This window comes from Geotrypetes seraphini, chromosome 8 (genome assembly GCF_902459505.1).
Source record: "Geotrypetes seraphini chromosome 8, aGeoSer1.1, whole genome shotgun sequence".
NCBI lineage: Eukaryota > Metazoa > Chordata > Amphibia > Gymnophiona > Dermophiidae > Geotrypetes > Geotrypetes seraphini.
In genome coordinates, this window is record NC_047091.1 from 9,703,140 (window position 1) to 9,725,423 (window position 22,284).

Sequence of the window (22,284 nt, forward strand, 5' to 3'; positions counted from 1 at the left end):
TTTGGGAGGGAGGGCAGGCGGATGCCGCTTCCAGCACGGGGGTATGATGCGGTTCTCACGGGGGGGGGGGCGTTCGCGAGGGGGGGGGTTGCGATGCTGGTTAGAGCGGGGGGGGGGAGGGGATGATGGAGCAGTGCTGGTAGCCTCGGGGGGGGGGGGGGGGGAGGAGGTAGAACGAATCAAAACGAGTTTCCATTCATTCTTTTGGGGAAACTCGCTTTGATATACGAGTAACTTGGTTTACGAACATGCTTCTGGAACAAATTATGCTCGTAAACCAAGGTTCCACTGTATATAAGGAGAAACCAAGGGCTCCTTTTACTAAGCTGCACTAGCGGTTTTAACGCGCGCTAGACGCTAACGCCAGCAGCAGTTCTGCGTGCGCTAAAAACGCTATCGCAGCGTAGTAAAAGGAGCCCTAAAAGTGCTTTAATTTCTCGAGGCCAGGGATAAAGGAACCAGAAATTTCTGCAAAGTGCGGGGGGGGTCAAAGGCGTCCTTATACAGCCGGCATTTTGATCGTCCTTTAAATTTAATTAACAATTTTTCTTCCTTAATAAATGCTGGAAGAGAGTTCGATATTTTGGGCGCGGTAACTGCAAAGGTTGTTTCTTGTCTAGTATTTTATTATTCTTTTTTTTTGTTTGTTTTGTTTTATAACTGTTTATTGATCTTGCAGAAAGTGCAAGAAAATGCAGATCAATAACATCAACAAAATACACTTATAAAACTATGCATGAAACATGAAACAAAAACCCACCCTCCCTTCCAACCCTACCCTCCCTCCCTCTCTCTGGATGTGTATGAAGATTGGTTGAGAAATTTCAAATCTGGCAGGTTCAAGTAACTTTTAAGGATGTTTGACATAAGAATCTAATGGACCTCCAAATGGTATTTATTATTCTTAGCGATGGAATTACTAGAAGGTTTTTGTCCTCTGATCTCAGGCTTCTTGTAGGAATATATACGATAATGTACCTTTCTAGGAATGATAGGGACTTAGTTTTGTATGTTAATAATGCAATTTTAAAGGTGATTCTATGGGCAATTGGTAGCCAGTGAGCTTTTTTGAGGAGAGGAGTTACATGGTCACATTTTTTTCCTATTTGTAATAATTTTGATCGCGATAGTCTGAATTAATTGTATATACCGGCTTTATGACTGCTTCAAGTGTTTGTAGCTTACTTCTAGGCATGGATACACCCAGGTAGGTTAACGTTCTTTAAAGGAAAGGAGACTCCCACTTTCTGTATGAACTAGGGGCTCCCACTGGGCATCTTTTTGTAGAATTACCCTTTATAAGGGCAGTTTTTATAAACTAGGTGGTCAATTCTCAGCCATTGGTTGGTGAATGGTTCGCTCACTGCTGATGGTATTATTCCTGGATATTCAAAGCCAGGACCTGTGCGGGCTCTGGCTTTGAATATCTGATTCTTTTTAAGCTGGCTAAGACATAGCTGCTTAAATCGATATTCAGCACTTCAGGAGTATTATGTTGACATTGTGTTCTATCTCTGTTATTTGAATGTCCTTCCATGCTGTCTATTACGGCAGATGACGTTTAATGTGAGCAAGTACAAAGTGATGCACGTGGGAAAGAGGAACCCGAACTATAGCTATGTGATGCTGGGTTCTGTGCTACGAGTCACTGCCCAGGAAAAGGATCTAGGTGTTATCGTTGAGGATACGTTGAAACCCTCAGCTCAATGTGTGGCGGCGGCTAAGAAAGCAAATAGAATGTCAGGAATTATCAGGAAAGGAATGGAAAACAATGATGAAAATGTTATAATGCCCTTGTATCGCTCTATGGCACCTTGAATACTGTGTGCAGTTCTGGTTGCCGTATCTCAAAAAAAGATATAGCGAAATTAGAAATAGTACAGAGAGGGGCGATGAAAATGAAGAAAAGGGATGGGACGACTTCCCAATGAGAAAAAGCTAAAGCGGCTAGGGCTCTTCAGCTTGGAGAAGAGACGGCTCAAGGGGATATGACAGAGGTCTATAAAATACTACAGTAGTTGGAGTAGAAAGGGTAGATGTGAATCATTTGTTCACTCCTTCCAAAAATGAAGCTACTAAGCAGTAGATTTAAAACAACCCAGAGAAAATATTTCTTCGCACAATGTGTAATTAAACTCTGGAATTCGTTGCTAGAGAATGTGATGAAATCAGTTAGCTTAGCGGGGTTTAAAAAAGGTTTGGATAATTTCCTAAAAGAGACGTCCATAGGCCATTATTGAGATGGCTTGGGGAAATCCATTACTTATTCCTAGGATAAGCAGCATAAAATCTGTTTTACTACTTGGGATCTGGGTTGGCCATTGTTGGAAACAGGATACCGGGCTTGATGGACCTTTGGTCTATCCCAGTATGGCAGCTCTTAAGTTCTTATGTGAGCCAAGTGTAGGTCAGTCAAGCCATTGTGACATCACTGCTGAGGTTGGCTCTTAGGCATTGGTGGAATGAGGCATTATGACATCACAATCTCAGCTCTGGAATGTTGCTACTCTTTGGGTTTCTGCCAGGTACTTGGGACCTGGGTTGGCCACTGTTGGAAACGGGAGACTGTGCTTGATGGATTTTCGGTCTGTCCCAATACGGCAGTTCTTATATTTCTGTTATATGATTGGTCCGCAGTGCTGTTAAATGTGTATATTTATGATACTGTATTATGTTAGTCCTTTTACAGGTTTCAATTTCATCATTTCCAAGTTTACCTCATCGATTGTATTTATGTTTATATTTGGTCATTTTGCTATTGTTATGCTGTTAACAAAATTGTAAGTTTTTATGTTAAACTGTATCTGCTGGGCACCACCTTGAGTGAATCTCTCCATAAGGCGGTTTATAAATCCCAATCAATCAATCAATCAATCAGTAAAAGCAAGAATACAATTCTCAGCGTACAAACCTGTCAGGTGAATATGAAGCCAGTTTGCAACCCTAGCACTTAAATTCAGTACAGGCAGTGGTGAAGTAAGGGGGAGGGGGGAGGACCGCCCCGGGTGCCATCTTCACGGGGGTGCCGGTGCCTCTTCTCCTCTCTGCCTCCTCCTTTTCACTTCTGCAAATGTTCACTGGCACGCGCAGCATCTTCCACCTGCAGCGCGCACCGGCCTCGGCTCCCTTCTGATGCCACTTCCTGGTCCCGCACTCATGGTAATCTGCCTAAACTTTTGCCCATTCTTGCGGTTTTACTGTGGGATTGGGCCCCCATGTCATGCACTAGAACTTAAGGGCCCCTCGTTATAGAATGCGCTTAGAAAGTTGTGCGTGTAATTTCTAATTAGTACCAGTTAGCGTCAGTTAGGTGTTAATTGGCAATTATCAGCGGCGATTGGACTTGTTAAGCGATTAAGTTGCATATGTAAATTGGCTGTGCGCACTACTTTGGTTGCGCTCTTCAGAACCTGGCTCAAAGTCTACAAACCACCTATTTTTATGTGGTGGTGTCGCGCTGTATTTGCCGAGACTGTGTAGCAGAATACCTTGGTAGGGCCTTCTGGTAATGCAAAACCCATGTCTGTTCGTGTTTCCGCAAGGGGTTCAATTACCTCCTATTTCACTTTCTCTTTTATGCAGCCAGAGCGCCTCATTTTTCCCGCCTGGGGGAGGTAGAGGTCAACGCAGGTCAGAATGCCACCTTCCAGTGTGTGGCGGCTGGGAGGACATCAGAGGCCGAGAGATTTCTCTTACAGGTAACTAGATTGTCAGGAGAGAGAATTGCATATATCTTATACTCTCCTATATTGCTGTCCTTGTTTAAAATGGTGTGGTAGCCGTGCTAGTTCGCTGTTTAAGATAATATACAGAAACAAATAAAAATAAAACAAAAGGAATAAAGGTGATACCTTTTTTGTTGGACTAACTGCATTGTTTGATTAGCTTTCATGATTTTGATGTTGGAAGGGGGGAGTGTGTTTTTGTATATGTGTTGTGGATGTATAATTTCCCTGTCCGTGGTGCTGAATTTGGAAGCTGGTGGAGAAGTATTGTCCAAGAGACAGTGTTAAAAAAATGTAGGGTCTCAAGTCAGAAATTTAGGAAGGGGCTTCAAAGCTATATCTTCAGTTTCAGGTAGACCTGAAGCCCCTTTAACCCGGAACCTTGGGTACTTGTTTTGTTTGCAACCCTGCAAATGTCCTGTTTCATTGCACAGAAGAATCTACCTTTCAGTCGTAAGGTGCAAGAGAGAACAATGGAAATCTATCCTTTTAAAACATTTTTTTTGGGGGGGGTGAGGGAGGAGGAAGCAGAGGGTGGATTTCATAGATTTTAAATTTTTAGGGGCTTGATATTCAACTGGCAGCGATTCGTGTTTTGCTGATCACCACCAGGGCTATACCTGGAAAATCAGTGCCAGGCCATGTCCTGGCACCGGCATTGAATTTACAGATTTGCAAAATCAGCTGAAGCATAGCCAGTTAAGTGCAATATTCAGTGCTTTAAGCAGCCAAGGGCTGACTCCACCTCAGAACACCCCCAAAATAATTGGTTTTGAATTTGGCGCTAACCGGTTAAGTGCTTTAGAAAATGACCTTTTAGCCCCAAACAAGTGATGTGGCCAGTCAGGAGCCATTTTTGGTCAGTTAAATTGTGGGGTACGTGTGTATTCATACAATATATACTATCTAGTCTTACCTATGAAACAGGACTATTGGATGCTGCCGTTTTGGCATCCCTGTTTAGGCACTGTATAGGCACTGCCATTTAGCCGCCTATATACATTGGTGCCGGACGTCTGGACACCCAAATAATGATCTTTAAAACTCCTCTCTGTTCATCCTTCCTCTGATCCAAGGTGCTAGGCTGGCAGCTATGTGTGGTGGTCCTCAAAGCAGAAGGGAGATCATAGCGGCCCCAGGCAGTTCCTGTGAGGGAAGATGGAACAGGCGACTGTAGAAGGTGGTGCAGCCTCACAGGCATCGCCTTGGGCAACTATGATCTCCCTTCAAAGAGTACGAGAACGACTGCCCATGGTCAGCATACAGTGATGCTTTTTAGACACCGCCATTTGGGTGCTAAAATGTCTGGTGCCCATAAGGTGGCACCCAAAACTTTATCCATGCTCTGAACAAAAAGGTCTCAATCCCCACACACCCCTTTTAGACTCTAAGACATAAGAACATAAGACGTGCCTCTGCTGGGTCAGACCTGAGGTCCATCATGCCCAGCAGTCCGCTCACGCGGCAGCCCATCAGGTCCAGGACCTGTATAGTAGCCCTCTGTCTATACCCTTCTATCCCCTTTTCCTTCAGAAAATTGTCCAATCCCTTCTTGAACTCCAATACCATACCCTGTCCTATCACTCCCTCTGGAAGCACGTTCCAGGTGTCCACCACCCGTTGGGTGAAGAAGAACTTCCTAGCATTGGTTCTGAATCTGTCCCCTTTCAATTTTTCCGAATACCCTCTCGTTCTTGTAGTTGTCAAAAGTTTGAAGATTCTGTCCCTCTCCACTTTCTCTATGCCCTTCGTGATCTTGTAAGTCTCTATCATGTCCCCTCTAAGTCTCTGCTTCTCCAGCGAGAAAAGCCCCAGTCTCTCTAATCTTTCAGCGTATAAAAGGTTTTCCATACCTTTTATCAAACGTGTCGCTCTCTTCTGAACCCTCTTGAGTATTGCCATATCCTTCTTTAGGTACGGCGACCAATACTGGACGCAGTACTCCAGATACAGGCGCACCATCGCCTGATACAACGTCAGGATAACTTCTTTCATTCTGCTTGTAATACCCTTCTTGATTATTCCTAGCATTCTATTTGCTTTCTTAGCAGCCGCTGCGCATTGTGCCGACGGCTTCATTGTCATGTGCACTATTACCCCCAAGTCCCTTTCTTGGGAACTCTCACTCAATAACAGCCCTCCCAAGACACCCATCGAACTTGAGTGGTCAGGCTGTATCATGCATCCCCTTCCTTCTTCTTACCCAACCGCTCTCCTGATTCTAAAGTGACTCTACCCAATTTTCTTCTGAAACTACGCAAGGCTTATCAAAACTCCTTATGTATTGTATGGAAGATTAGTCATCACCTCTCCAACATCAGTAAGTAATCCTATATGTAGGGATATTGTAACACACTGCATGTAAACTCTACGTTGCAACGCTATGAATGTAAACTGTAACCCATCCTGAGCTCTTTGGAGAGGATTTGTTTATTTATTTCGATGTATTTCCCGCCCTCCCAGAAAGCTCAGGGCGGGCATCAGAAGAACAAACACAGATTCTGAGAACGAGCTAACAGGAAAACTGGGAGGGTAACGGAATAACACGGGGACCTAGGACAGGATATAAAACCAAACCAATGAATACTGAGGACCCATTCTGCAGCACCCAAAAGTCACACACCAATTTCCCTGTCCTTGGAACACATGCGCCATTGTGTTTATGCAAAAGATTATGGTATGAAGTCAGCATCCCAGCACCTGTGGTAGCAACCACACTGCCTCCATCTAGTAGCATCATAGAAAGTGCAGCAGCAGTGATGGGATTCTTTCTGTAAATCTCTTGTCTCCTTTTTTTTTTTCTCAGCGGCAGAACGGCGATGTTGTCCCGGCTGTATCGGTAAAGCACATAAGCCACAGGAGGTTTGTGGCTACCTTTCGACTCGATGAGGCGAGCAGAAGTGAGCAGGACCTGTACCGCTGCGTGACGCAGTCGCCGAGGGGCTCCGGGGTCTCCAACTTTGCCGAGTTGATCGTGAAAGGTAGGGGGAAAGAGGAGACCCCCTCTTCAGTTTCTTGCGATGAAAATACTCAGGATATCGTCTGTTGGCTGTACAAGTTTCATTTAAAATTTGATATACCGCTTAAAATAAAATTGTCTAAGCGTTGTACAAAATCAAAACTATTAAAATTAAAAGGGAAGACATTAGACAATAAAACTTTGATGACGTACAGGATACAAGCGGGCTGAGGGAGAAATACAATTTATGATAGTAAAGAAAGACACAGAAGGTCAATACACAGGGAAAGGGATATCCTCTTCCTTCTAATGAGATCAAGCGTCTACTTATCATAAGCGTCTTTGAAGAGGAAGGTCTTTAAGCTTATTTTCAATCTATCCATTGCGTTTTCTTCTCGTAGTTGGGAGGGCAGGGAGTTCCATAGTGTTGGTGCAGTAATGGAGAAGATTTTCTCTCCGGTTGTATCATAGAATAGATGCCGCGGGGAAGATGCTGATTGCTGGATCTAAATGTTCTGAAATGGGCTGTGTGGGATAAGAAGTCAGTCAATGAATCCGGGAATATGTGTTAGTTTGGGTTTTGAAGATAAGTAGTAAAATTTTATATGTGATTCGATGAGTGATTGGAAGCCAGCATGATTTTATGAGGGGAGGGGGGCGCTAACATGGTCAAATTTTTTTGCATTTTGCCCGCAGGAGATTTTGTTTGCAAATCATTTTGGAAATCACTCTCATTAGCCTTTCACTTTTTTTTTTGATTTATGGCTCTTTTTTTCCCCTTTTTATTATCATTTAGCACTTTTTAAAAATTATTGTTAACCGAGTCGAGCTCCTCATTTGGTTGATGACCCGGTAAGCAAAGCCAAGTTTCAGTTTAGTTTGTTTTAACTTGGAAGTAAGGGAAACTTTTCACCTCCTTCCACTGATTTATGCCTAGGGGCATTCGCGGGCGGGATATTACTGCTCGAACTGAAATGCAGCGCTTTTAATCAGCAGATTGGCTTGTATGCCCATGATTTTATGATATATTGTGAAGATGTGTAATGGAAATTATAATGTGAATGGGGAGATGCTTTTGCCGCACACCTGGGTGCCATAAGTGAGAAAGCTCAACCGCTCATGGTCCCTTTCTTTCTAGATCATTCTTTTCTCTGTTTTAATTTGCTCCTCCCCCTCTCTCCGCTTTCTCTCTTACTTATTTCCCCTGTAAAAGATTAATTTGCTCTGCTTCAGAAGCTAAAGCGGAGGTGAGAGAGGGAAACCAGCTATAAAAAAAAAAAAACCCACTGCAAAACAAAGGTAGAGGGAATTAATACACTTTGATGGACAGACCCTCTGAACTGAAAATGTTAATCAGTGAGAGACAATTACTGAGGCCTGAATGGGCCCTCCCACAGGGTACTGGATTAAGTTTTGGATAGATTAAGAGGCATTAGAATGATTTCTCTGGCTTGCTCTTGTTTAGAAGATCCAGTGGTTTTAATTTAACTTGCTAATATCTTGTTAAGGTAACGATTCAGCAGAATTTGCATTCCGTTGTTGTTGTTTTTTTAAATGGTTTGGGTTTATTCAACTTTGCCATGCTGTAGCTCAAAAAATATTTAATTTTTGGTGCCAAAAAAGTACCTTCGAAAGTTAATAATTAAAAAGATAGCCTTTTGCTGTGATTTGGAAGAGACTGTCCAAGTAGACAGAACCCAATTTCAGTCTCTGTAGGTTGTCACAGTTCACGTGCTTTTTTTTTAGAACTGACATACTTGATGTGAGGCTGGGAAAAGAATTTGGAGGGATCAGACACTCATTTAAAGCCTAAGAGCTGTATTGATGGTTGTCCTCAAGGGAGGGGTGCTGCTGTACCATGGTAACCTCTAGCTGATTAGGGCAAATTGCAAGACAGAGGGAACCTAGGCCACCCTGCCAGTTCCTTAACTTGGTCTGGAAAAGAAGTTTAAAGGGGAAAAGAGAGAGGTTTTAGTGCTGCCGTTGAAGCACACTGAAATTAGATGATTTGGGGAAGGGAGAATATGGAAAAGAGGTCATTTTTTGCGGTTGATTTTAATGGGGCTTTACCCCCACCCCCTTTAAAGAAGTTGGCAACGAGGTTGAGTGATTTTGTCTACAATTGAAGATTGAAGCCCAGCTCGTACTTGTAAAATTTCAGACTGGGACTCTATAGACTCTTTAGAGCAGGGGTGCCCAATAGGTCGATCGCGATCGACGGGTAGCTCGCCAAGGCAAAGTGAGTCGATCACCCAGGACTCACTTTGCCTTGGTGATCTATCGGGCCGATCAGTCTTCCTCTCCCCGACGCCAATTCTGCCGTTGGAGAGGAAGTTCGGGCCAGCCAATCGCTGTCTGGCTGGGCAGAACTTCCTCTCCGACGGCAGAATTGATGTCGGGGAGAGGAATGCTGGTCGGCCCGAAGCAGGGAGAGCATGGGGCGGCGTCGGCGTCGGCTTTGGGGCCTGTTATCCATTGGTGGCGGTTTGGGTCCTGTTCCCAGATGGCAGTGGCAGTGGCTTGGGGAAGGGCAGGGAGAAAGAAAGAAAGGGGCGCAGGCAGGGAGACAGAAGGAAAGAAGAGAAACAGGAAAAAAAGAAAGGGGGCATGAAGAGAGAAAGCAAGAAAGGGCAGGGAGAAAGGAAGAAAAAGTTGGGGGAGGGAATGAGGTGTGGAGGAGAGGAAGCATACAGGCTGAAAGAAAGATTGGATGCACAGTCAGAAGATGAAAGTGCAATCAGAGCCTCATGAATTCACCAGACAAGGTAGGAAAAATGATTTTATTTTAAATTTAGTGATCAAAATGTGTCTTTCTTGATAGGCGCCCAAGTTTCAATTATTGCTGATTAAAAAATCTTAATTGAGCTTGTTGTTCAAGTTAGATAGGCACCTATCTAGTTGGGCGCCTCCGAAATAGGTGCCTAACATTAGGGAACAGTTACAGAATTTGGGACCTAATGTTTAACACACTTTATAGAATTGCCCCCCCCCCCCAATATGTTTATATTTAGGCTTTGAAAGACACGTGGGGTGCAAAAGCAGGAAATTCCATCAATTTGTGCACTTCTCCCTTCCTGACTTAATCGCACCCCGTGGACATCTTCTCTCAATGCAGCTACAAGTACACGCACTGTGGAAGATTAGTACTGCCCTGCTCTCTGCCGCCCTGCCTCTCTTTCTGCCCTGCTTTTGTATACAGCCTACTTACTCGCGAGCCCGTGGTTTTAACAGAACAGAACACACTGTGAGGAAGGATGGAGAAGCTTTCCACCGAGCACTGGCATGTTATACCAGTAATGTCACTGGGAAAGTTTGGATTCTCTACCTATATCTGCTGGTAGGAAGGGAGGGATAACATCTATTTGTTAAAGTTGATACATACTGACTAAAAGAAAGGAAATTATGACTGCTGCGACCACATTTCACCTTATTAGATGTTTCCAGTCAATGCATACTACTACTAAGAATTATTTCTATAGCGCCACCAGACGTACACAGCACTGTACAGAGTCACAAAGAAGACAGTCCCTGCTCGAAAGAGCTCACAATCTAAACAGCCAAGACAGACAAATAGGATGTCATGGATACAGTTAAGGGGAACGGTTAATCAGCGGGCTGGGTTGGAAGGCATCGGGGAGTACAGGACAATCAAGCCATTGTAACATCACTGGTGAGGTTGGCTCTTATTGGTGGAATGAGGCATTATGACATCACAGTCTCAGCTCTGCTTCCCCAAAACTGAATCTCTTCACACTACTACTACTATGAATTAGTCCTATAGTGCTACCAGCCATACACAGCGCTGTACAGAGTCACAAAGAAGACGGTCCCTGCTCTAAAGAGCTTACAATCTAATCAACCAAGACAGACAAACAGGATGTCATGGATACAGTTAAGGGGAACGGTTAATCTGCTGGCTGGGTTGGAGGGTAGAGGGGAGTACAGGCCAATCAAGCCATTGTGACATCACTGATGAGGTTGGCTCTTATTGGTGGAATGAGCCATTATGACATCACAATCTCAGCTTTGCTTCCCAAAGACAAACAGGATGTCATGGATACAGTTAAGAGTTAATCAGCGGGCTGGGTTGGAGGGCAGAGGGGAGTAAAGGACAATCGAGCTATTGTGACATCACTGATGAGGTTGGCTCTTATTGGTGGAATGAGGCATTATGACATCAGAGGAGTAGGGTTAAGGATTAAAAGCTATATCAAAAAGGTGGGTTTTCAGTCTGCTTTTAAACAAGGGAAGGGGCTTGACGGACAAACTCGGGTAATTTATTCCAGGTATAGGGGGCAGCTAGATGAAAAGATCAAAGTCTGGTATTGGCAGTGGAGGAGAATGGTAACGCTAAGAGTGAGAAGGATAGTGTTCAGACAGCCAATTAGCATGGGTAAAAAGCTTTGAAAACTATCCTCCTGTTGATTTCTGATCAGGAAGACTTTACTTTTTTTTTTTTAATGAATTGCATCAGTCTTTGTAATATTTCTTTTCAGAGCCCCCAACGCCTATTGCTCCTCCGCAGCTGCTTCGAGCGGGTTCCACCTATCTGATCATACATCTGAACGCCAACTCCATCATCGGAGACGGCCCCATTGTCCGCAAGGAGATCGAGTACAGGTTGACCTCGGGAGCGTGGTCGGAGGTTCATGTGGTCACTATGCAGACCTACAAGCTGTGGCACCTGGATCCGGATTCGGAGTACGAGATCAGTGTGCTGCTGACCAGGCCAGGGGATGGAGGCACGGGGAAGCCAGGGCCGCCTCTCATAAGCAGAACCAAGTGTGCAGGTAGGGCTACTGGAGAACTATATGTCTGCATGCAAAGTGCTGTTGCGTCTGAGAGCTTTTGCTGGCTATAGAAAAAGGTGGAATGGCTGAACGCTCTGCTGACTACCCAGACTGGGGAAAATTCTATATATAGCACCACAAGGTAGGCGCCAGGGCGCTAAGTTAGTATTCTGTGCCAGCAGAGTTGGACACCAAATCTGTTACAGAATAATAACATTAAGTCTTACATTACATTACATTACATTACATTAGGGATTTCTATTCCGCCTGTGCCTTGCGGTTCTAGGCGGATTACAATATAGAAGATGTCTGGGCAATTCCAGTAGAATTACATTACAGGATAAGAGTAGATTACAGGAACGGTAAAGAATTATGATACAACAATTTAACAGAATGGTACATAACACAGAGGATAATACATGTCACAGAAGATAATACATATCACAGGAGATAATATATATCGATTGAATCAAGTTAAATCAGGTGTAGTGTAGAAGAGTTACAGTACATTCTAATTCACAGACAAGGAGATACTATAGGTGGGTATTTCTGAAGGTGTTGATTGGTAACTCGTTGGGAGGAGGTTAGAGTGATGGGAGATATTTTTTGAACAATAGTGTTTTTATTTCTTTACGGAAATCTTTTATGTCTGTTGTTTTGATCAGTAATTCTAGGATGTCAGAGTCGATTTTAGCTGCCTGTGTCCCTAGAAGGTTGTCGTAAAGTTTCTTACGACGAGTTCCGTTGAGAGGTGGGAAGGTGAAGATGTTCTGCGTTCTCCTTCTTCTGGGTGAGAGGTAGTAGTGAAAGCGGTTGTTTAGGTAACTAGGTGCCGTGCCGTGGGTTACTTTGAAAATGAGACAGTAGAGTTTGAATTGTATTCTTGCTCTTATTGGTAGCCAGTGAGATTCTAAGTATGCATTAGTAATGTGGTCATGTTTGCTGAGTGAGTATATGAGTCTGAGGGCTGTGTTCTGGATGGTCTGCAGTTTTTTTATTGTGTTGATAGGGCAAGGTAAGTAAAGGCTGTTGCAGTAGTCTACAATGCTCAGCACAAGAGATTGGACAATGATCCGGAATTGGTCTTTATTAAAAAATTTTCTGATTTTTCTTAGATTTCGCATTGTGAAGAATGCTTTTTGGGTGATTTTATGAATTTGTGTTTGCATTGTGCAGCATCTGTCTAGATGTATACCCAGGATTTTGAGGGAGCTTTGTATTGGGTACTTGATTGAGTTTACTTCCAGTTCTGTTAGGGATGGTTTTTTGTCCTTCTCTAGCATTAGGAATTTAGTTTTGTCTGGGTTCAGCTTCAACTTATGATTTGTCATCCATTTTTCTACTGTTTCTAGTGTTGTTTTCAGGCGTCCTGTGGAGGTTGGATTGTGGATGTCGAAAGGAAGGAGGATGGTTATGTCGTCCGCATAGCTGAAGGAAGTAATATTTAGGGTGTCCAGGGTGGTGCCTAGGGAAGCTATGAATAGGTTGAAGAGTGTGGGAGAGAGGGGAGAGCCTTGTGGCACTCCGCATGGATTGGTCCATGGTTCTGATAGAATGTCTTTTGATTTGACTCTATATGTTCTAGTTTTAAGGAAGCCTTGGAACCAGTTGTGAACTTTTCCTGAAATTCCAATTGCGTCTAGTATCTGGAGAAGTATGGAATGGTCCACCAGATCGAATGCAGCCGAGAGATCAAATTGGATGATTAGCAGTCTGTGTCCTTGGCTGAGGTGTCTTCTAGCTATGTCTAGTAAAGATACCAGAAGAGTTTCTGTACTGTGGTTGGTTCTGATTTCATGCCTAACTTATGCCATGTCTATGTAAGCAGATGTATACACTCGAGTCTTATACTTTTATCTATAAGACCCGAGTTTATATCTATAAGACTCGATTGTATACATCTGTTTGAATAGTGGGTCTTTGGACATATATAGACTTTTGAACTGTTTATAATTGATGTCTATGTAAGAACATAAGAATAGCCTTACTGGGTAAGACCAATGGACCATCAAGCCCAGTAGCTCATTATCATGAGGGCCAATCCAGGTCCCTATTACCTGCCCAAAACCCAAGGAGTAGCAATATTCCATGCTATCAATCCAGGGCAAGCAGTGGCTTCCCCCATGTCTTTCTCAATAACAGACTACGGACTTTTCCTCCAGGAACTTGTCCAAACCTTTCTTAAAACCAGCTACGTTATCCGCTCTTACCATATCCTCTGGCAACGCATTCCAGAGCTTAACTATTCTCTGAGTGAAAAAAAATTTCTTCCTATTGGTTTTAAGAGCACTTCCCTCTAACTTCATTGAGTGTCCCCCTAGTCTTTGTAATTTTTGACGGAATGAAAAATCAATCCACTTGTACCCGTTCTACTCCACTCAGGATTTTGTAGACTTCAATCATATCTCCCCTCAGCTGTCTCTTTTCCAAGCTGAAGAGCCCTAATCGTTTTAGTCTTTCCTCATATGAGAGGAGTTCCATCCCCTTTACCATCTTGGTTGCTCTTCTTTGAACCTTTTCTAGCACCACTGTATCTTTCTTGAGATAAGGAGACCAGAATTGAACACAATACTCCAGGTGAGGTTGCACCATGGAGCGATACAACGGCATTATAACATTCTTAGTCTTGTTAACCATCCCTTTTAAAATAATTCCCAACATCCTGTTTGCTTTTTTGACTGCCGCCACACATTGGACGGAAGGTTTCATCATACTGTCTACAATGACACCCATATCCTTTTCTTGGGCGCTAACCCCCAAGGTGAACCCTAGCATCCAGTAACTGTGATTCAGGTTATTCTTCCCAATGTGCATCACTTTTGCATTTGTCCACATTAAATTTCATCTGCCATTTGGACGTCCAGTCTTTCAATTTCCTAAGGTCCGCCTACAATTTTTCATAATCTGCATGTGTTTTAACAACTTTGAACAGCTTAGTGTCGTCTGCAAATTTGATCACCTCACTCGTCGTTCCAATTTCCAGATCATTTATAAATAAGTTGAATAGCACCGGTCCCAGTACAGACCCCTGCGGCACTCCACTGTTTACTCTCCTCCAGCAGGCTGGGCACCTAACTTACAATATTCCATAAAGTGCTTGCTAACATGATAATAAAGCCCATGACGAGCATATGCCCCTCCTATGGCAGTGCCCACATCGCAGTTACATGCAAGAACACTTAGGAGGAAATTAGTAAATTGTCTGGTTCATAGACAACGGCGCGAAAGACAAAGGCGCGCCCGGACAATTGAGCGCAGCGCGGAGGCACGCGCCGCTCAAAATTACTGTTTTTAGGGGCTCCGACGGGGGGTTTTGTTGGGGAACCCCCCACTTTACTTAATAGACATCGCGCCGGCATTATGGGGGTTTGGGGGGTTGTAACCCTCCACATTTTACTGTAAACTTAACTTTTTCCCTAAAAACAGGGGAAAAAGTGAAGTTTTCAGTAAAATGTGGGGGATTACAACCCCCCAAACCCTCCACAACGCCCCCCACAACGCGGCGCGATGTCTTTTAAGTAAAGTGGGGGGGTTCCCCCCCCACGCCCCCCCGTCGGAGCCCTAAAACAAGTAATTTTGAGTGGTGCGCGCCTCCGCGCTGCGCTCAATGGTCTGAGCGCGCCTTTGTCCCGGCGCGCTTTTGACCTGACACCAAATTGTCTTGAATAATGAGCTTTAAGAAGCTCATAACTGAAAAAACCCCCATTAAATTTAATTGAGAGATAGGCGCCTATTTTAGATGCGATTTTATAAAAGCTATGCGCCTATCGCATGGCGCCTAGCAGCGCCTAACACCATAGTAGGTGTGTTTAGGGGGTGGAAAAATACTTAGGTGCCCCTAGGCCCGATTTTCTAAAAGACTTAGGTGCCTATAATGTAGGTCTTTAAGATCCTGGCCTGCATTGCAGACACTAGTTAGGCGTCGCAAAGTGCGATTCTGTAATGGGCGTCTAACTTTAGGTGCCTATCTGTTCTATACAGAATCTGGCCCTTAGGCTCCCAGTTAGAGAATATTGCTCAGTTCACTTTTATGTCTAAATGCCTTTCAGCCTCATTTTGGTGTCTATTGTCTGTTAACTCCCTTTGTCGCACCAAATATTCGGCACCCAATTTCTGCTAACTATAGGCAATCACCTGAGAGCGTCTTACCCTCCAGTGGGACAGGATATGAGGGGCAGTGATGATGGCTACCCCCTACGAATTTCAATGACGTGCGCATCAAGTATCCCCAGACGTGTAAAACGGGATCGCTGTAGCTTTCGCCTTGCCTAATACCGTTACTTTCCACCCCCCCCCTTTGCCCCTCCACTATGGGGTAAGATTCTGTATATGGCGCTGAAAGAAATACGTGCTAGGCGCCATTCTGTAAAAGGCGCTCCGAGTTGGGCGCCATTTATAGAACAGCATTTGGCTTTGAGAATTGGGTGCCGCGATTTACCTGGCGTAAAATCTTGGGGCTCCTTTCACTAAGGCGCGCTAGCGTTTTTAGCGCACGCAGCAGATTAGCCCGCGCTACATGGCTAGAACTAACAGCAGCTCAGTGCTGGCGTTAACGTCGAGCGCGCGGGGCTTTGTAGCGTGCGCTATTCCGCGCGTTAATGCCCTAACGCAGCTTAGTAAAAGGAGCCCTTGGTGTCTTAAGGAAAAGCACCAAAGACCATTCAGAACGGGAAAATACTGATGCACTTTGAGCCTCGTCTATACGTTGCAGGCCCCTCCCATGGCCACACCTCCATTTCTGGATCTGCACATAAAAATTTAAATGCATATTTGTATAGACTAGCATTATTTTTGGCAGTGTAATATGCAGAAATAGGACAAAAAACATAAAGGAAAAAAAAATACCTTTTTTATTGGACTAACTCAGGGGTAGGCAATTCCGGTCTTCGAGAGCCGGAGCCAGGTCTGGTTTTCAGGATCTCCACAATGAATATGTATGAGATGGATTTGCATGCACTGCCTCCTTGAGATGCAAATCTATCTCATGCATATTTATTGTGGACATCCTGAAAACCTGACCTGGCTCCGGCTCTCGAGGACCGGAATTGCCTACCCCTGGACTAAATGTAGTTTTTGATTAGCTTTCAAATGTAACCCCTTCCTCCTCAGATCGAAAGTTAATCATAAATTACATTAAGTTAGTCCAGTAAAAAAAAGGTATTATTTTTTTCCGCTATGTTTTTGTTTTATTTCTGCATATAATCATGAAGAGTGTACTAACCACGGCCACCGCGCCGTTTTGGCAGAGCGAAAGGAAAGGAACAAATGATTCTGACAAATAAAATACAAAAGGTGAAAAAGAACACAGCTAAACGCCATTGTAAATGGAGAAGGAGTGAGGATTCACAATTTAATACAGTAACAAAGCTGATATATTATCCTGGCTTTCTAACAAAAGATTCGTGGCTGCCTGCTGGCCAGCACACGATAAACGGTATTGCCTCCATGATAAGGTTCAGCGTCCATGTGTGTGACTGCTGTCTCCGTGCACCTAATAAGTCAAATAAACAACGGTTCCTTTACATTTTAAGAGCCAGGAACTGCATATGTTGGAATAATCAATGGTTATTGCTTTGGCGTCTGGAAAAGTAAACTGATTTGACTGCGCTGAGTGATGGCAACACACTGGGAGTAGTGGGTTTTATCTCCTGTGGGCTGAGGATGCTGGTTTGCGCCGTCTGAGCCCTCAGGGTTCCATAATGTAGTTTAAATTTATACTGCTTTCCATTTTTTTAACTGCAAATTGCAAAATTTCGGCAATGTGGCAGAGGCGGTATGGTCTAGTGGGTTAGAGAATATTCCGGAAGTCTGAAATAAACATGTTTAGCTCACCCGGTGTCAAGGTAAATACTAAGGGGTCCTTTTACAAAGGCGCGGTAGCGGCGCGCTAGTACCTAACACCTCCGTTGACGAGGCGTTAGGATTTTAGACTGTCGTGATGAAATGTCTGACGCGCTAACCCTTGTAGCGTGCCTTGATAAAAGGAGCCTTAAATGTATTTCTTTATGCAGTTCATCCCTTTGACAATATTTTTAAAGGACAATTCTGTAAGGCGTGATTGACGCCGAGGATTGACAATTACGTACAAACGTGCTAACTGCTATTTTGTAAAATATGTGTTTTAGTCCCTTAACAGGGAAATTCCATATACAAGTCACCTAAAGTTGGGCACTCAATTTTGCTTATGGATCTTGCCAAGTAATTGGCTCAACTGGTTATAGCAATAGTTGGCATTGAGAAACACTTAATTGGCAGTAATTAGGAGTTACGTCTAGAATAGATCTGCCCTGTGCCCTAATCTACAAGGCGCAAGCCTAATTTTCATAGCTTTTGCAACTCCAAAGAGGGCATGGCCACGGAAGGGACATTGGCAGAGCCTTTGAGCATGCTGGCTTGATGCTGATTTCAGTACGGTCCTATTTTCCCTGACGCAGCAGTTAGCAAAACGCTGGCTGCCGTCAGAGGGACCGAGTTGATGCGTGTTCTGCGATGAAGATGAAGCTTTTAGGACCATTTTTGTCAGAGTATAGTGGTTTGAAAAATTTATGAACTTAAAAGAAGATACAGTGGTGCCTCACACAACGAACTTAATTGGTTCCAGGAGCAAGTTTGTTATGCGAAAAGTTCGTTATGTGAAACGCGTTTTCCCATAACAATACATGTTAAAAAAAATAATTCGTTCTGTAGCATAAAATATGCTAAGATGACATAAAAAAAGATAAATTTATTCCTGCTATGTGTGACTGTGGTATTCTGTTAGCATGATATTTCTGTGTAGCATTCTATAATAATTTGGCTTATTCAATTTTCTTGATAGTAGAGGGGATATATGTGAAGGGGAGGGGAGACAGGGGTTTTGTTGATCCTTGCTGTGTATTATAATCACCCCCACATACTCCCCAGTACCTTTTTTAATTCCTCCCATCTTTCCCAGCCAGTGGCGTACAGGCCAGAAGCGCAGAGATCAGGAGCAATTCCTCTGCACGCCTGTGTGGGCCCATGCCGATCTCCGAATGGCTGCTGTTAGTTCTTGTGAGTCCCGCGAGAGCTGACTGCAGCCATTCAGAGATCAGCGCAGGCCCAGGCAGTAGCACAGAAGGCTTGCTCTTGATCTCTGCGCTTCTGGCTGGGAAATTTGCTAGACCACCAGTTACGAGTGAGCGGGTGAGATTAAAGTTGCAGCAGTGGTGGCTTTTTTAAAAAAATATGTGGCGGCGGGGGGAGGTTTAAAAATATGCGGTGGCGGCAGAGGCTTAAAAATATGCAGCAGCGGCGGCAGGGGGGTTTAAAATATGGGAGCCAGGCGGAGAGAGGGCAGTTAAGCGCAGTGCCTGCGCGGAAGGATGCAGCTCGGGCGACTTCGTTGTGTGAAACGAAGTTCGTTGTGGGAAGCAAGACCTGAAGTTCGTTGTGCGCAGCGTTCGCTGTGCGAGGCGTCCGTTATGCGAGGCACCACTGTAATTTGATGGGTATTAGAGACTGTTTAACTTTGATAAGAAGAGGGGTTTGTTTGTTTTTTTAAGCCTCTGAAGTTATCACCTTTTCCAGCCAGAGCTGAAGGTTCGCTCCTGACGGGGTTCTGAGGCATTTTCCTTCCACGAATTCAGTGTTTCGCAAACTGTGTGCTGTGTGGCGCTGGGGAGGAGGAGCTGGCGGGAGGCACATCCTGTGGGCAGTCAACCGGTGCCTCTCCTTCTCTCCTCTTCCAGCACCCTCCGCCGGCGGCTCAGGGCCCCGTCTGGAGGGCCTTTGCGCCTGCGCAGATGTCAACGTGATGATGTCATACGTGCGGGTGACATCATCGCGTCAACGACCACGCATTTCCGGATGCCTCGAGCTGCGGGCACGTTGATTCCTGTGCTGCGGCATCGCAAAGTTTGCGAGACACTGCTCTAATTCAAAGTATGTTTAATGCCTGCTATTTTTTTTTTTTTCTTCTGTTGGTTGTGAAGTTGTTTTGGGTTTGAGTGTGTTGTTTGCTTCACAGCTTTTTAGGTGAGCTGGTAATGGGTGTTCCCCAAATTTAGGCGCACGGTTATAAAATGCTTGGGTTTCTGTGCCTAACTTCCGTTAGTTGGGTAACAGCATTTACACCAGTCATTTTGGTAGGCGTGATCACTCTTGCCGAAAATTAGGTGTGAAATGTGTGCCTAACTTTGGGCGATCTATACAAAACACCCCCTTTAGTACATAACTGCATGTGAAGAATTAACAGGTGACGCATGGGCAGATGCCCTCCCGATGCCGCTCCGAACAAGTGCCCAACAATACACTCCAAATTAGCCAAAAAATCCTAAATTAGAAAAAAACAAAAAGGCAACTTAGTCACATCAAGATTTGTGTGAGGGACGCTCAGGACGCCAAAATTGGCTCACAACTTACAAACCAGAATGAAATAAATATAATGTATAATATATTATTATATATAATACATTATATTATAGGGTGCTCTCAGTGTGAACCCTCAGTGATAGGAGCGCAGCTCCGACACTTCACTTCTGGGTCAAGGCGGTAAGCCTCCACCCACACACCATCATTGAGCACCCTAAGTGTGCTGAAATCAAACAAATCAACCAATCAAAGTGAGTAAATCAAACTCAACACAAACAACCTGAGCGACCCCCACACAAACCCTGCCAGCCGAACCCCCCGAATCGCACAACAAAGTCAAAAAAACCATACAAAATATCAAAAAACACAATACTTATCTAAGGCTATCTCGCAGACTGAAAAACACAAACCACCGCGCCAGGAGAAGAGGTTCAACTGCGCTGGTTTCGGGAGGATCCCTTCTTCAGGAACCTGACCCCCGACGGGACACGAACAAAGAGGTCGGCTGGAGGGCGGGGTGCCCGAGCGGAAGAGCACGCCACCTAAAACGAATCTACAGGTGACGTCATGCGCAAACCAACCAATCATACAACCCTAACAGTCCAACCAATCACACACAAGGGCGAAAACCCACCCATATATACTCAACATACTAAACAAAAACAAAAAACATGCTGAAAACAATTGAAGAACCCCAGCCAACGAAACCCCCCCCCACACACACTGAAACCCAAAACCCAAATAAAATCCAATGACCCTGTTAAATAATGGTATTCCATTCCACACCTTCATTAAGGCCGTTGGGATGGACAGATTGTAATTGGAAAATCCAATATTGTTCCCTGAGGTTCAAATGGGCCTGTCTGTCCCCCCTGAAATCCCAAGGAACTTGCTCAAGCACGAACCAAGACAGATCGGTGAACCGGTGACCGAGTTCAACACAGTGCGGTACAAGGGGGGCAGAGTGAGATCCAGTACGAATCCGACTCCTGTGTTCTTGCAATCTGACCCTAATTTCTTCTGCTGGTCCGCCCCACATAGCACAACCCGCAAGGGCAAATGATGACGTAAACTACCCATTCGGAATCACAAGATGTTTGAGATCTGAGGTAGTAAGTGCGTTGAGTCCGGGGATGTTGCCAGGTAGAAAAAGACAAAGATAAAGGGCACATATCACAATGCCCACATGGTTTATGACTGCCCCCAATATGAGCCCGACTCCTCGTGGCCAATAAGTCCTTCAGATTTTTAGGATGGGCATAAGCTATACATCCTTGAAAACAGGATGGTGATCCAGGACGTGCCAGTGCTTTCTCACAATGTTCGCTATCTGGTGGGCTTGGTTGGAAAACGATATAACACACACCTGCTGATCTAAAGGTGGCCTGATAGCAGGAGCCCGTAATAACTCAGGGTTAGCATAGCGAGCTCTACGATACGCTCTTCTGATGATCCACTCAGGATAGCCACGGGCCTTGAAGCGCTGGGATAATAACTTAGCTTGAGCCTTGTACTCCCTCAAAGAAGAGCAAATATGACGAATCCTGAGGAATTGCCCCACAGGCAACGATTGACGCAACCTGACAGGATGACAGCTGGTGTAATGTAAGTATGAAGTCCGATCCGTGGACTTCCGGAAGACCGTAGTAGCCAGTTGCCCCACGTTTTTGCTAACCCTGGTATCCAGATAGGTGACACTAGTTGCGTTGACAGTAGCAGTGAACTTTAAATGCCTATCAAGAATATTAAGCCAGGTCAAGAACTCATAAAACCTGGCCCTAGTGTCAGTCCATATGAGAAACACATCGTCAATAAAACGAAGCCATGTGGCAATGTGTGTCATCTACCCAGACGGGTATAACAACTGTTCCTCAAAATTTGTAATATAAAGATTAGCCACACTGGGGGCCATGGCTGCACCCATGGCTACCCCATGCGTTTGGAGATAAAACTCCCCACGCACTTCAAAAAAATTTTTTTGTAACACCAGGGTGGCTAATTGCATGAGAAAAGCTTTAGTTATACGATGATGAAGAGGCCCCACTGATAGATGGTATTCAACAATCTTTAAAGCTTCAGTCTGGGGTATGTTGCTGTATAAAGCTTCCAGATCCATGGTTATCAGAAGATCAGATTGTTGCACTTGGATGGTCTCAATTCTGTTGAGAAAGTTGGTAGTGTCTAGTACAAAGGACCGAGCCTGAGCAACCTTAGGTTTCAAGAAGTGGTCGACCATTTTGGATAAAGGCTCGAGAATCGTACCCCGGAGCGACACAATGGGTCTGCCCGGGGGATTATTGAGAGTTTTATGAATTTTGGGTACAGTGTAAAAGTGAGGGTTACGGCTGGGAGCCTGGGATAAATATCTGGCTTTGGATTTGGTGATGATATTGTTCTGCAGCGCCTCCTGCACAACAATAGCAATTTCCCTACGCAGAGTGGGGGAGGGATCCTCCTCAAGTTTTGTATACCAGTCTGC

At 44.5% G+C, this 22,284-nt stretch overlaps 1 protein-coding gene across 1 annotated transcript in view; it reads left to right on the forward strand.

The window, feature by feature from the left end:
• The window catches only part of PTPRU (protein tyrosine phosphatase receptor type U), a 489,953-nt gene that overhangs the window by 217,797 nt on the left and 249,872 nt on the right, over nt 1-22,284 (forward strand). The window contains exons 5-7 of the mRNA XM_033956533.1: nt 3,583-3,698; nt 6,532-6,706; nt 11,181-11,474. Coding sequence (XP_033812424.1) covers nt 3,583-3,698; nt 6,532-6,706; nt 11,181-11,474 — 585 coding nt within the window. The remainder of the gene's footprint in view (nt 1-3,582; nt 3,699-6,531; nt 6,707-11,180; nt 11,475-22,284) is intronic.